Source organism: Patiria miniata, unplaced genomic scaffold, assembly GCF_015706575.1.
Source record: "Patiria miniata isolate m_02_andy unplaced genomic scaffold, ASM1570657v1 HiC_scaffold_19, whole genome shotgun sequence".
NCBI lineage: Eukaryota > Metazoa > Echinodermata > Asteroidea > Valvatida > Asterinidae > Patiria > Patiria miniata.
The window spans coordinates 8474282-8487134 of NW_024037057.1; the positions used below are offsets into that span (position 1 = coordinate 8474282).

At 36.8% G+C, this 12853-nt stretch overlaps 1 protein-coding gene across 3 annotated transcripts; it reads right to left on the reverse strand.

Annotated features, from left to right (window-relative positions):
* Positions 1 to 724: 724 nt before the first annotated feature.
* On the reverse strand, positions 725 to 9009 carry LOC119725644 (dynein assembly factor 1, axonemal-like). Of its 3 annotated transcripts, none has more exons than XM_038197126.1 (13): positions 8918 to 9009; positions 7297 to 7466; positions 7031 to 7197; positions 6828 to 6919; positions 6384 to 6605; positions 5450 to 5616; positions 5179 to 5253; positions 4817 to 4881; positions 4149 to 4234; positions 3537 to 3737; positions 3042 to 3148; positions 2165 to 2624; positions 725 to 1511 (listed from the first exon to the last, which is right to left on the reverse strand). In XM_038197126.1, exons 2-13 carry the CDS (start codon positions 7432 to 7434, stop codon positions 1402 to 1404), a joined length of 1890 nt encoding a protein of 629 aa, XP_038053054.1. In that variant the 5' UTR covers positions 7435 to 7466; positions 8918 to 9009; the 3' UTR covers positions 725 to 1401. The 3 variants fall into 3 exon arrangements, with proteins under 3 accessions (XP_038053054.1, XP_038053055.1, XP_038053053.1); XM_038197127.1 differs by lacking the exon at positions 8918 to 9009 and adding an exon at positions 8164 to 8365 and having other exon boundaries at positions 7312 to 7466; XM_038197125.1 differs by lacking the exon at positions 8918 to 9009 and adding an exon at positions 8164 to 8364.
* Positions 9010 to 12853: the final 3844 nt, after the last annotated feature.

Sequence of the window (12853 nt, forward strand, 5' to 3'; positions counted from 1 at the left end):
TCATTTTTATCTGTATTTTTTTTCAAATTAGGTTTTGTTTTATTGCTTCTTGACAATCATTTGATGTTTCTTGTTTGCATAAATATTACATTTTACAGTTTTGCTGCCTCTTTAGAATTGAACAAACATGTCTGATGATAAGGCCAACAAAAAAATTGTCGGTCGCTGGTCAGCGCACGCGTCGATTTTAATCATGCGCGTCAATCTTTTTTTTTCTTCAAAATGTTCCGCGGTAGCTCCAACAGCGCCCTCTATTGCCGCACCTCCTCAATTTTTTTTTACTAAAGAGCACCAAGGAATGGGAAATTGCACCACGGCAAATGATCGAGAGCACCAAAGCAAATTATGAAGGACACCAATGTACATGAGGACACCAAAAAAGCAAAATAGTACCCCACCTTGTCTGTACAATGCAAGCTTGAAGAAAAAAAAAAAAAAAGCCGCGCCGCCGCGTCAATTCCGGAACTTTGGTCTGACCAGAGACCGAATTTTTTTTTTTTGGCCTAAGTTAAGCCAACTCTTCCAAGTCCAATAAAAAAGGGAAAAAATGTTGAAACAAGATATATCTTTTTGCTGGGTAGTTTTTCCAACTTGAAGGGCTATATATATTGCTTCTTATTTGGACGGTATTTAAGATATAAAACTAGATCAACAACCTCCAATACTGAACACATGTAGATAATGTATACATGGCTAAGAGGCACATATAGAAACTGTTGGGACCAATTGATAATTTGCCTCGTAAGTTTTCCAGTTACATAATTATTTTGCGTATTTTTTAGGCGTGTAGTAATTTAAGCCTAAGTACGCAATGGATACAAAATAAACTGATCGGCACTTATGGAAAGACAACTGAAAAACCGTAAATGAAGCTACACATTTATGTACATTGGCCCTATGGAATGTAAGCACCAAGTAACTCGACAATCAATTAAATAATTTCACAAATATTCAAATTTTGTGGGTTTGGATGATTTATCCTTTGAAGTCTGTTCTGTCAGTGTTGTTTTGTTACATATTTAGCAAAATCTGGTTAAACATTTTAATGCTAACAAATCAGTAATGTTATAAACACGGCAGACACGTCTTTTTCTACTTTCATACAAAATATTTTAAGAAAACCAGAAGACATTCATGTTCATGTCACCAAGCAGTCAATCACATCCACTAAAGATTCCAAACAAATTATTTACATCACATAGAGAACAAATATGACAGAGAACATGGGAACATTTCACACAAATAATTTAACTTTACTGTTAAAACAGTTCCCAAACATCTGCGTTCTATACATTTCAATTTTGGCCAGAAAAATAATTGACTTTGATGTCAAACTGCCTTAGTACTGCTGGGAAAATTAGTTTATCTTTTCCCTTTGGTGAAATCCGTTTCAATGGTAATTCAAGAATCGGTTGGGTCTGGCCTGTCGACCGTTGAGCCGGCATTGGCTGCAAGATCCCAGATCTTTTCTTCGTTAGATTTCTCGGTCGTAGAGCTTGTCGATGAAGCACCTGCAGTTTTGAAATTAGTTATGACAATGAAATTAATACAAACAACCCGGATTTTGAGTCGAGTGAACATTTAATATGGACTCAATGGCCTCACTTTCATTTTTGTTTGTTTTTAAATGTGGCTTAAAACATTAGCGTGTGTTTAATCACAAAGTTTTAATTATTCATCAGAGCAGACTAAGATAAATTTGTAATGAACTTTCATTTTGTCGCTTTCATTTCTACTGGCAAGTTCTAAAAATGAAGAATTTACCTCGCTTTCAATTTAACATGGCCGACTTGTGATTAAAGTCCATGGCTTATTTCACAATGGACAGAATTTGTACAGTGACAAATCACATGTGAAGCTACAGTCCATAAAAGGTAAAAGAGACCAGATTTAATAGGAGTCCAAATCTCATATGACACCGAGACTTTTATAAACGGACATGCTTTCCGTACCTTGCACCTTTGTGGATCACGTTCAAATGCCACTCGGTGCATTTTGTGGGATTAAATGTTATCTCTCCCCAACATGCTGTGGATTTTCTCCAGACTATTTTGTGTTTTTCTTCTTTCTCTAAACTAAACTGAATATTTCTTCATTGTTGTCTACATTGTTTTCAATGTTGTCTACATAGTTTTTTGATGACACAGAGTTCATTTTGATTTACCGTTTGATTTGTCGTTTTCCTGTTCTTTCCTCAATTTTTCATTTTCAATAACGTGCCAGCTGTTCGGGATCCGAGCCCCAAATTCCTTCAGCTCCTCGATCAGAGAAACCTTATTGGCTGTTCCTGATGATGTCACAGAGTCGGCACCTTCCGATTGGTCCATTTTGGGTGACTCTGTTTTCGATTGGTCCATTTCAACAATGAGGGATTTGGACTTGTTTCCTGATTGGCTGAGGTTTTCAACCAAGGGATGTGATTGGTCATCTGGCTCTTCGGTCACCAGCAGTGACGAATCTGATTGGCTGGTATTTTTAGCATCACCCTGTGATTGGCTGATTTCAGAAATCATGACTCTGCCATTGGGTGGTTCTGCTGATGGTATTTCCTCAATCAGCATTTTTCTCGGGCCTGCTGAGGCAACGTCGTCCATTGTGTCAAAATCTTCAAGATCAGGCAGATCCTGCATAAAACAAAGGAGTAAAAAGTCAAGTCATAAAAAAATAAGGATTTTCCATCCAGCTGTATGCTCAGTCCTTTTCAAGAACTTTATGCAAGAAATAATTCACAAGTTTTGAAATGGGCGGGACTCAAACCTATGACCTCCTGGTTACTGGTGCAGTGGTCTCAACCACTTGACTGGTCAAAATCCTACTTAAGACAACAGGTACATTGGGGCAATGAAATCTGATGAATTTTCTGCAACAAAATATAAATTGTAATACATCGGTTCATCCTTTCATGGCATAACACTGAACCTTTTATCAGTCAAATCTTTTATAAATCTTTTACAGCTCTGGTCTGAATTTCTCAAAGCAAGTTATATGTGTTGTTTATGGCTGTTGTTCGTGAAGGGCGCAATATTGTGCATGATACTCACATCAATGTTGATTTTCTCCTCGCTTGGTAGATCGATCGTTTCCAAGTCATCTTCATCAACCAACTCTGTGGTGATGTCTGAACTCGTCTTTTGGACGCTGCTGCTATCTGAATTGTGTACAAGTAAAAAACTCACCATCAGAATACTTTTTGGCTCATTTTGGAGTGTTAAAAATAAATGGACAATAATGGGGCTCCAAATATTAGGAAAATAAATGTTGACCATCTTTTGATAATTTAGGCTCACCAATTTTGGGGTCTTCATTATGGAAAAAGTCACACGAAAATACTAACATTTGAAGAAGAAAAAAAGAAGAAAAAAAATTGCCATAAAAGCCACAAGCATTTTGTAAAAACTGTAATTTAATCATTACAAAAAAACGTAAAGGTACATGTAACTTTACATATTAAAATTTCTTCTTTTAAAAAAAAAAATCCATTTTGCAAAATGAAATAAATTTGTATTTGCCAAAATCGTTTTTTTTTTTCCATTTACCTTGTGAGGACACTTCTTCTATCAGCATTCCCGTCTTGGCTCTCTGGCCACTAGAGGGCGCTTTACTGACATCGAACGTGAAGAGGTGCTCGTCCTCCGGGGGAGTGGTGACCGGTTCTGGGGAGGATGCAGGTTCCTTTTTCGATGCATCCTCTGTTTCCTGGCGGTTGGCTTGGGTGCGCTTGCGGATCTGCGTCAGAGCTGTGAAAGTGGTGATTTTTTTTTGTAACTAGATCTATTTTGGCAGTTAATTGAGTTGACAGGACGTAAAACTTTTATTTAACAATCGATGTCCAGATATTTACATTTTATCTTGCCCAACTTGCTCCAACTTTGAATGACTGGTGGACACATTTCACGATTAAAAATTATGTACGGCAGTATGTGGGGTTACAGGTTTCGTTGTGTTTGTGTTCCTGGGCAAGGCACTCTACCATGATTGTTTTTCTCCACCCACTAATTGGATACTTATGAGAGTAGTGAACAATTGGCGCTGATGTCAAACCTCTCATCAAACTTATCTCATGGCCTGATTAACTGTGAGCACTTTGAGAAATTCATATCCAGTGCAAAAAGGTACCATAATTTTTTTGATATTTGCATTTTGCTTACCATCCACACTGGCCTGAATGTTTGCTCTCTCTTTGTTGATCCAACGTTCTCTTTCTTCCTTTTCTGCTTCCCGACCTCCGCGGAACCTGAACGAAAACAAAAAAAGAAGACAGCATGTAGAAGACATACTAAGTAACTCCAAGTACTTTTGAATTGAAGCACTGGACTTGGCACCTGAGATCAAGCACTTCAGCTTTGGAACTGCAGATTAAAACTCAAAAACCTAGAACATTAGACTTGAGATTTACAGCTTAAAGTTGTAAAAAACTACACTATAGACCTGGCACCAAAGCTTGTCAGACTTGAGACTTGAAGCTTGGGAACTATGACTTTAAATCAAAGTCTTGAGACTTATTTAATACCACACTTTGAACTTGTTACTTAAACTTTGGAACATGAGACTTTAACACTATGGACTTTGGATTTGTGAATTGTAATTTAAGCCTTGGTATTGAGGACCTGAGATTTTGGGTTCTAAGCCTTCCAATTTAAGACTTAATAATTTAGACTTCACGAATCGGATTTCCTATTTGAGACTTTTAAGACATGGCACCAGATGAGAAAATTGAAAGCCAGAAATGTAAAGTTACATTTAGTGATAAAAAGGAGGTATGAAGAAGACAAAAATTAGATTTTTTTTAAAAAGGAGAGATAAGAGGGACTATTACCATGCTTCTGTGCACGCTCTCTCTCTGGGAAATACTGGTCTGTCGTCCAGGTACGTTAAGTTGGTCTAGAAAGGAAAAGAAAAGTTCCTCGACTTGATATTGCGCATCTTTGACTCAATATTTTTAAACACTGTATACTATCCAAGACATTTGAATTTCTTCAAAATTACTGAAATAACTATTTGTGAGTTATGTATGTCATTGTTGATACAAAGAATGTTTTGATACAGGTAGTTATTGTTTCAATGATTTACATCATTTGCATGTATTTTAGAAATTTTCCAGTGTAAGTTAATTCTCCATTTTCTGAAATGATACGCCTTTCTGTTAAGTTTTTATGAATTTCATCACACTTGACTTACCAACTTCAAGATGAGAGTCTTGCGGTAATTTGGAATCCTCTTAACCACAGGGTTGCCCATTAGGTTCAGAACTCGCTAGAAAGAGATAAAAAGAATATTCCAAACATTAGTTATTTTTACCTCAAATAGCCTCAGCATGTAGTCAAGAATTAGTTTAATTTCATTGCCAAAGTTTATACTTTTGTCAAAAACATAAAACTGGCCCTGAAACCACAGTCCAGAATTTTCCCGCAACATGAAAAATGGAGTTTTCTAAACTTAGTTTACTTACACAAGTCTTCATTGCGGCAAAGACGTCCACAATCTCTGGGTCATTGATTCGATTGTGAGACAGATCCACCACGCTCAGGTTCTCACAGGCAGCTAACTCTCGGATATCGTCGGCAGTAGTCAGACGATTGTGAGCCATATTCAAGGTGTTGAGCTTCGTCAGGCAAGCTGTCGATAGAAGAGATCAATTTTAAGAACTTTTTGCTTGAAAATTCCCTTCAGTAACATTGGATTTTGCCCTTTATCCCCCCCTCCAAAAAAAATTTAAGCACTTTATACATATGTTTGAAAGTTTTCCATGCTGTGAGAAACATTTACGAGCTTAATTACTCAGCAGAGATTCAATATGCCTATACATATCATTTTGATCCTATAAATAACTAAGTTCTAGAACATGTTGAAACCCCATACACACCAAGGTTCAGTATCTTGTCAATTCAGATATTGCTCAGGTTCAACATTCGACACATCTCTTCTTTTACCCACTACAGAACCTACAACTACCCAAGTTCTAGAACATGTTTAGAATTTTAAATAGCTAGGTTCTAAACGCAAAATTCCATCTTACGAATAAATTCTTGAACACATTGAAACTCTGAACATAACAAGATTCTTGTTCTTGTCAAGTCAGTTACTGCAAAGGTTCCACAGGCCAATACAATTCACCTTTTACCAACTACAGAACCTATAAATAACAAAGTTCTAGAACATGTTCAGGACCTCTAAATAGTGACCAAAGTTCTAGAACCTGTTTAGATCTCACACACACCAAGTTTCTGTATCCTGTCAATCTGGTTATTGCTCAGGTCGCAACTTTTCACACATTTCTTATTTCACCTACTACAGAACCTACAAATACCCTGGTTCTTAAAGATACTTCAAATTTTAAATACCTAGGTTCTAGAACATGTTCATCCTATACAAAGTATACATACCAATGTTCTGGATCCTGTCAATCTGGTTATTACTCAGGTTCAACGTGTCCAGTTTCTGCATGGGTTCCAGGTTGCCGATAGACTTGATCAGATTTTGCTGGAGGTACAGGCAACGCATCTCGGTCTGGTGGTCAAAGTTCTCGATGACGCGGAGGCCGTTGCACTCTAGGTAGAGCGCCCTCAACCCGGTGTACTTGTCCAGGTTCTCAATCTGTTGGTATCCTGAATAAAAGGTTCGAAGGAGGAATACAGAAAAAAAATAATAATTTGCAAGTGTGTGATAAAGAGAGCTCAAGCTTGTGTGTTCCTAAAAGGAAAGTAACTCATTTCACTAGTAACAGCTTAATAATTGGACACTTTTCTAGAAATCTTAGTTTTTGGGACAGTGGGTCACGTATTTCTTACAATTTAGGGCTTTTTAATACTCTTTCATTATAGCTTTACCTTTATAATGCAAGTACAGTACATCATTCAGTTCGGGAGTGCGGTAGAGTTTGTGCTGCTTGCAATGCTCTTTCAGGGACTTCTCCGTTATTCTGTCAAATTGAAGAAAAAACATTTGTCGGGAAAACAAATTCTGTATAAAATAATTTTTTGGTAAATAGGGCAGCATAACATGAAATATGGAGGTAATCTTGAAGGGTTACCTTGGATAGTCATTGTCCTCTTTCTTCTCTTGACTTTCCTTTGTCTTCGCCTCCTCCTTCGGTTTTATCTCCGTCTCTGGAGATTGCTGCTTGGTAGCATCACCCGCATTGCTGCCGACATCTTCTGTGCTCTCCGTTATGAAGACTGGTTTATCCGTCAAAGTTTTCTTTAAAGAAAAACAAAAATTATTTAACATTACAAACAGGATTTAAATCAATGTTTTGAAGTGACAATGAATGACCAAATTGGCAAATTCTCAAGAGACCTTTTGAGGAGATACCTCGGTGGGCTGAGTCAGTGGATGATCCCCGAGGGGTGGTGGCTGTTCATCGGTTGTGACCTTTGACCCAAGGCCTCCTGGGGTTGGCTTGGGGTCATCTGGAAGCTCCACAATGACTGGCATCTTGCACTAGCTCCTGAAGAGTCGTCCAGATACTGATTAAAGAAAAAAGGAGAAACATACATGTCATTAATATGGAAATCGTGTTGTTACGGGCCCGGTTCCTAGAACTTAGACTTTTTAGAGAACAAACTCCACTTTTAATTCATTTGACTTACCGAACTACTTGGTGACAAAAACATGCAGGCATGTCATGGATGGATAGAGGGCAGGGTTTTGAATGTTTGAGGGAAGTTTTGGTGTAAAATGACGATGACAACGATGACAACACATAATTATAGGCCTAGATGGCGATGTATCGTGAAGGCGCGCCGCAAGGTGCACACGGCACTATAATTGATAAACCACATACAAAATTAGTAATTTTTACCCACAAGAAACTGTTCAAAATAACAAAAAAGATGTCATTTGAATGGGGGTCAAACAACTCGACCGTTGATCATGTTGACGGTTGACTTGAGACATCGACAGGACAACTCGACCGTCGACCGTTGAGCATGTTGAGACAAATCGACCGTCTGTCATATCAGGGGTGTAATAATTACTGAGCCTTAAATAAATATTGGGCCTGCAACCAGCACCAACAATGCAAATGTGCAATGCAATGGCAATGCAGTAAAGACCAAAGTCATGAAAATCAATGTGAACTATGAAATTGAAAAATGTTTTTACTCATTTCATTTTCAGTTCACCATTCACTAAAATTAGAATCACAGAAACAACATTTCTTACCCTCTTTTTTTTCGTCAGATTTAATGAGCTGCTGCACAAAGTTATTTCTTAACAAGTGTTACCAATATTTTCTGAAATATTTTGAGAATTTCCACGGCAACTTCTGGTTTTTCTCGTCTAAAAATCAGAAAAGTTGAAGCGGTTGTGATGGCGCCCTAGCAACGCTGATTAATTGCACTGTGACTGTTTAATGCCACATATCATTTAGGTAACAGTACACACAACAGTCGTCGTTATCAAGGTGGCATTTAATTTTGTCGGGTACCCAGCCTTATATTTGTTTTTGCTCATGAAATACATGTCTTTGGAATCTGAAGAGGAGCAGAACCAGTCTGTTTGTCCTTAGTCTCTATATGAGACGTACATATGAGAACATAAAAACAAAGGATGGGATTGAGAATTAAAAAATAAAGTGTATTTATAACCAATCCAGAAGCAAATAAAAACGGACAAGAAATATTGCAAGCTGGCTGAAAGTTTAACAATTAGTGCTTTGATAGAAAGTTTCACAAAGACACACATCTCCACTTACATTGAGTAAATCTTATTTCCTCATGAAAATTTCAAAATTGGTCTCAATCTAATACCTTCGAAAAAGATTGTCTCAGACTGATAGAGTTTTAAAAAAATGTTTAAAGTAACTCAAATTTTATGAATTGAATTTTCTTATCTTCTTCCTTTTTAATACAATTTTTCTGCTTTTCCATTTTTCTTATTTGGATTTTTATTTACTTATTAGAAGGATTATGCTAACCAGCACAGGGCGTGAACTGACACGATTGAAGAGCCGCTGCGGCTGGAAATAGCGACTACGCCATCGCCATTTCTGTTCCTCATTCTTTTTTGCTGAATTTGGGTGACCGCTTGTCAAAAGAAACACCACATGATGTCGAGCAGCGAGATGACGATGAAGAAAACGGTGGAGCAGCTGAGAAGAGAGGCTGCCGTGGAACGTATGAAGGTTTCCCAAGCAGCTGAAGAGTGAGTATAAAAGGAGAAAACACTCGGTTTTTCTTGCTTCATCATGCCTCTTCTTGACAAACTGTACGGCGAATACGATTTGCAATACGATGGATTAAGCCAGTTCGGTATTCCAACTGCGCATGTGCACAACAAGATTCGACGATTTTTTTTTTTAATTATACTAATTTTATTACTAAATTTATAGCAAGAACACAATGCACTGGGGCCCTGGCCCTGGGGGTGGTAACCGAATTTGCATTCTGAATTTCTGTGCAATTTTTTGTGCAATCATTGAATCAAAATAAAAAAAAGATGATGGAATTTTTTGGAAAGTTTCGTTCACTCAAAAATGTTGACACACACAAGAAGACACCGTGACTGCATATTGCATTTTTGAAAAATGTTACTTCAGTCAGAACACGACAATCTCTTTAATTTTGCTGGTACAGGCTGTGCTTTCATTTACATGCATACGATGAATTGATTATCCCGAAAGAAAAATCGTCAAATCTTGACATGCTTGATGTGCTGTTCATGTGCACACGCTTGGCATTTCATGATATTTTTATTTTGATGTAGCAAGTAGAAATTGCCGCTGAGTTTTATTTCACAGAGTGGGGTCTACAAGCACAAACGGGAGATTTATTTTGACGATAAGCATTGTCTTAATATTTTCGATATGATTCCTCAGTAGGTCCTATCAAAAATTCAATATTTTGAATTTGATATGATTAACGAATTGGCAATATGGATATCAGAAAATATGAAATAATCAAGTAGGCCTAAAGTAATAATAATATCAATATATTGACAGTGCTTAGAATTCAGACTTCTTTATTTCACTTTTGTTTTCAGCTTGCAGCAGTTTTGTCAGAACAATGCCAACAACGATGCCCTACTTACTGGCGTGTACCTGACGGGCAACCCGTTCAAGGAAAAGAAGGGATGCACCATCATCTAAATTTTAAGGTATGAAAATTATTTTGAAATGTTCCTTTTTTTTTTTTAACCCTGCGCAGCGTTTACAAAAAATGTTTATCAGAACTCGCCACTTCCCCGCACTACGCAAGACCCTATTCATGTCAAAACAACAAAAAGCCACGTGCCAAACAGTGTCCAGGCAGTTGCCAGACAGTGCACTTTAAAGATAATTGACTGGCGGCTGTGGTTTGCGGCTACGAAGGGAGATGGCTGTGTCAAGTTACAGGTGTTTGTATATGTTTCAATGAGACCTGGCCGGGAGGCCTGGTCGAAAGTTTGTTGACACGGCTTGGGTGAAGCCCTGGCTGCAAAGTTCATTGAACCAGCTGATTTGGCATGGGTTGAATGAGGATTAGATGGAAGGTGACCGTCATTGGCCCTCAATTTTATTTTTTTTCCAAACAATTTGGTCACCTGCGTACCCACGGTACGGAGGTCACTCTGCGCAGGGTTAAAGAAACTCAGTCACTTGGAAAATATAAAATGCATGCAGCATTGTATAAATGAATATTGTTTGATACATACATGTACATACTGTGTACAGCAGTTTTGAGTTGTAAAATTCATTACCCATGTTCTTTTCTGTTCACTGGATTAGAATCATCCGTTAGGAATTCTGGAGTCTTTTAAGTGTTACACAAGACGCGCCGAGAACAAAACATGTGAGGATGAATGGGAACACCGAAACACCTTCGCACAATTCATTTCTTCAGTAATACTAATAGTGTCCTTCTATCGCACTGTAACTCTTCACAAAGTATAATACCAGATTCACTTTCAGTTACTGGAGATACAAGATTTGAAGGAAAAAATGTTGCAGCGTGACGCCACTTCCACTATTGTGTACAATGGAGAGTCAAGAATTTTTTCTTGAAGCATTTCCGAACAAAATTGGAAACTTTTCTTAGTCCCAGATTCATGTCTTATGAAGAAAAAGATTTTTTTTAAAGTATTTCCGAACAAAATTGGAAATGTTTCTCAGTCCCAAATTCATGTCTTATTAAAAAAAAAACGTGTCGTCAGGTTGCAACATTTTTACCGATTTCAGCCACGCAATGGTTTAAATTTCATTTGGGATATTGTAAGTGTATCATCCGGAATATTGAGATAGGGGGAGACAAAAACATGACCCCGCCCACTATTAGCCAAATAACAAACTTTCTGAAATAAACACTTCACATGGGATTCAACTACTTAAATACAAAATTTCAATTTGGTGCAGTTTAACATTAATGTTAAATGGGTTTTATGTGTAATTGGTATATTTATATATTTGTTGTTTGTGTATGTACTGGGCATAAACTGTATGTAGGTCTATGTAGTCTATATAGGAATTTCTTTTTCTTACTATACGTATTGTATTTAACTAAAAAAAAGAAAGTTGGATCGCCTGGAGTTTTGTGATTGTTGCAACTGTTACAGGACTGAACAGCTACCATAAATAATGAAAAAACTATAGAAAATTGCATACATGTATGTTAGAAATTTTGCTACTTGGAACAAAAAGCAGGGACAACTTTTTCAGAAATCTTAAAATTACATTTTATTTCCCACCCGACTTTTTTTTTCATACCTACATGTATTTCAAAATAGGTGTAAATGGAGATATTTTAAAAATATTTTATTTCATATTTCCCAGTGCTTTCAGTGTTTTTAGCCATGAAAACAGTATTTTGGGTTGTTGTTTTTTTTATCTTGAAAGGGGGAATTTTATCGTGTAGACATTTTCCCACCAAAGGCAAAGCCTGAAAAATTATTCAGAATTAATGTATTGTGATAGCTGCATTGACATGAAATTTAAAACTAGACATGCAAAAGATAAAACAAAGATTTTAATTTAAAATTCAATTTACCGTGAACATGTGCCTCTGTAATATGAAAAAACATTCCAATTCGTCAGGCAGAAGAAAAAAGTGTGGGCCCTTTTTCAGTTATTTTCAGAAAAAAAAATAGCTGATTTGCAAAATCTATTTGATCTCTTCAAGGTGTACAATGGAATACATTTATAAATATTTTGTGGTTGGTTTTGAATATCCCGTTTTCCAAAATCCAAGCCAAATAGTGGAATTCAAACCAAATTCTTAAATATCCCGATTTTAATCTCACCTCTAAAAGTATATAACATGTATAGATTTGCACAAATCTGTACATTTGTTTTGCGATATACCATGTTGCCATGGGAACTAACGGGTAACCATAGAAACCATATTTATTTTTACACTGAGGATACAGGATAGGAAATGTTTTAGTGAAAATTTCTGCTTGACTGGCTGTTGATAAATTACTCATTGGTGCACTTCATTATCATTGTCAAAGCATTCACAGAGAAAGTTCACATTGTAAATTTACGAGTAGTCGTCTGTTTGAAATTGCGTGCACGTTTCTCATACATTTGCTCACATGGACACAGCAATTTTGTGTTCGGTGTGTTATTTGTTATGGTTTATTAATGGCACAGTATGTTAATGAACAGTATGTTTTATTTACAAAAATGGGATTACGGTGATGAAATTAGCCACATGAACTTGCCAGTAAGGTTTATCAGGAAAACTACCCAGTACACGTACAGCATTTACGAAGTAATTAGTTTTAGCTGTATCTCATGAGCAACAATTCAATATGGGGATATGTTAATCCTGAGACGAATCTGTAATAATATTATTATTATTATTATTATTTATTCGGCCAACAAGTGAACAAAAGTACAATGACAAAGCAAAGATATATCAAAAAGTAAACAAAATTG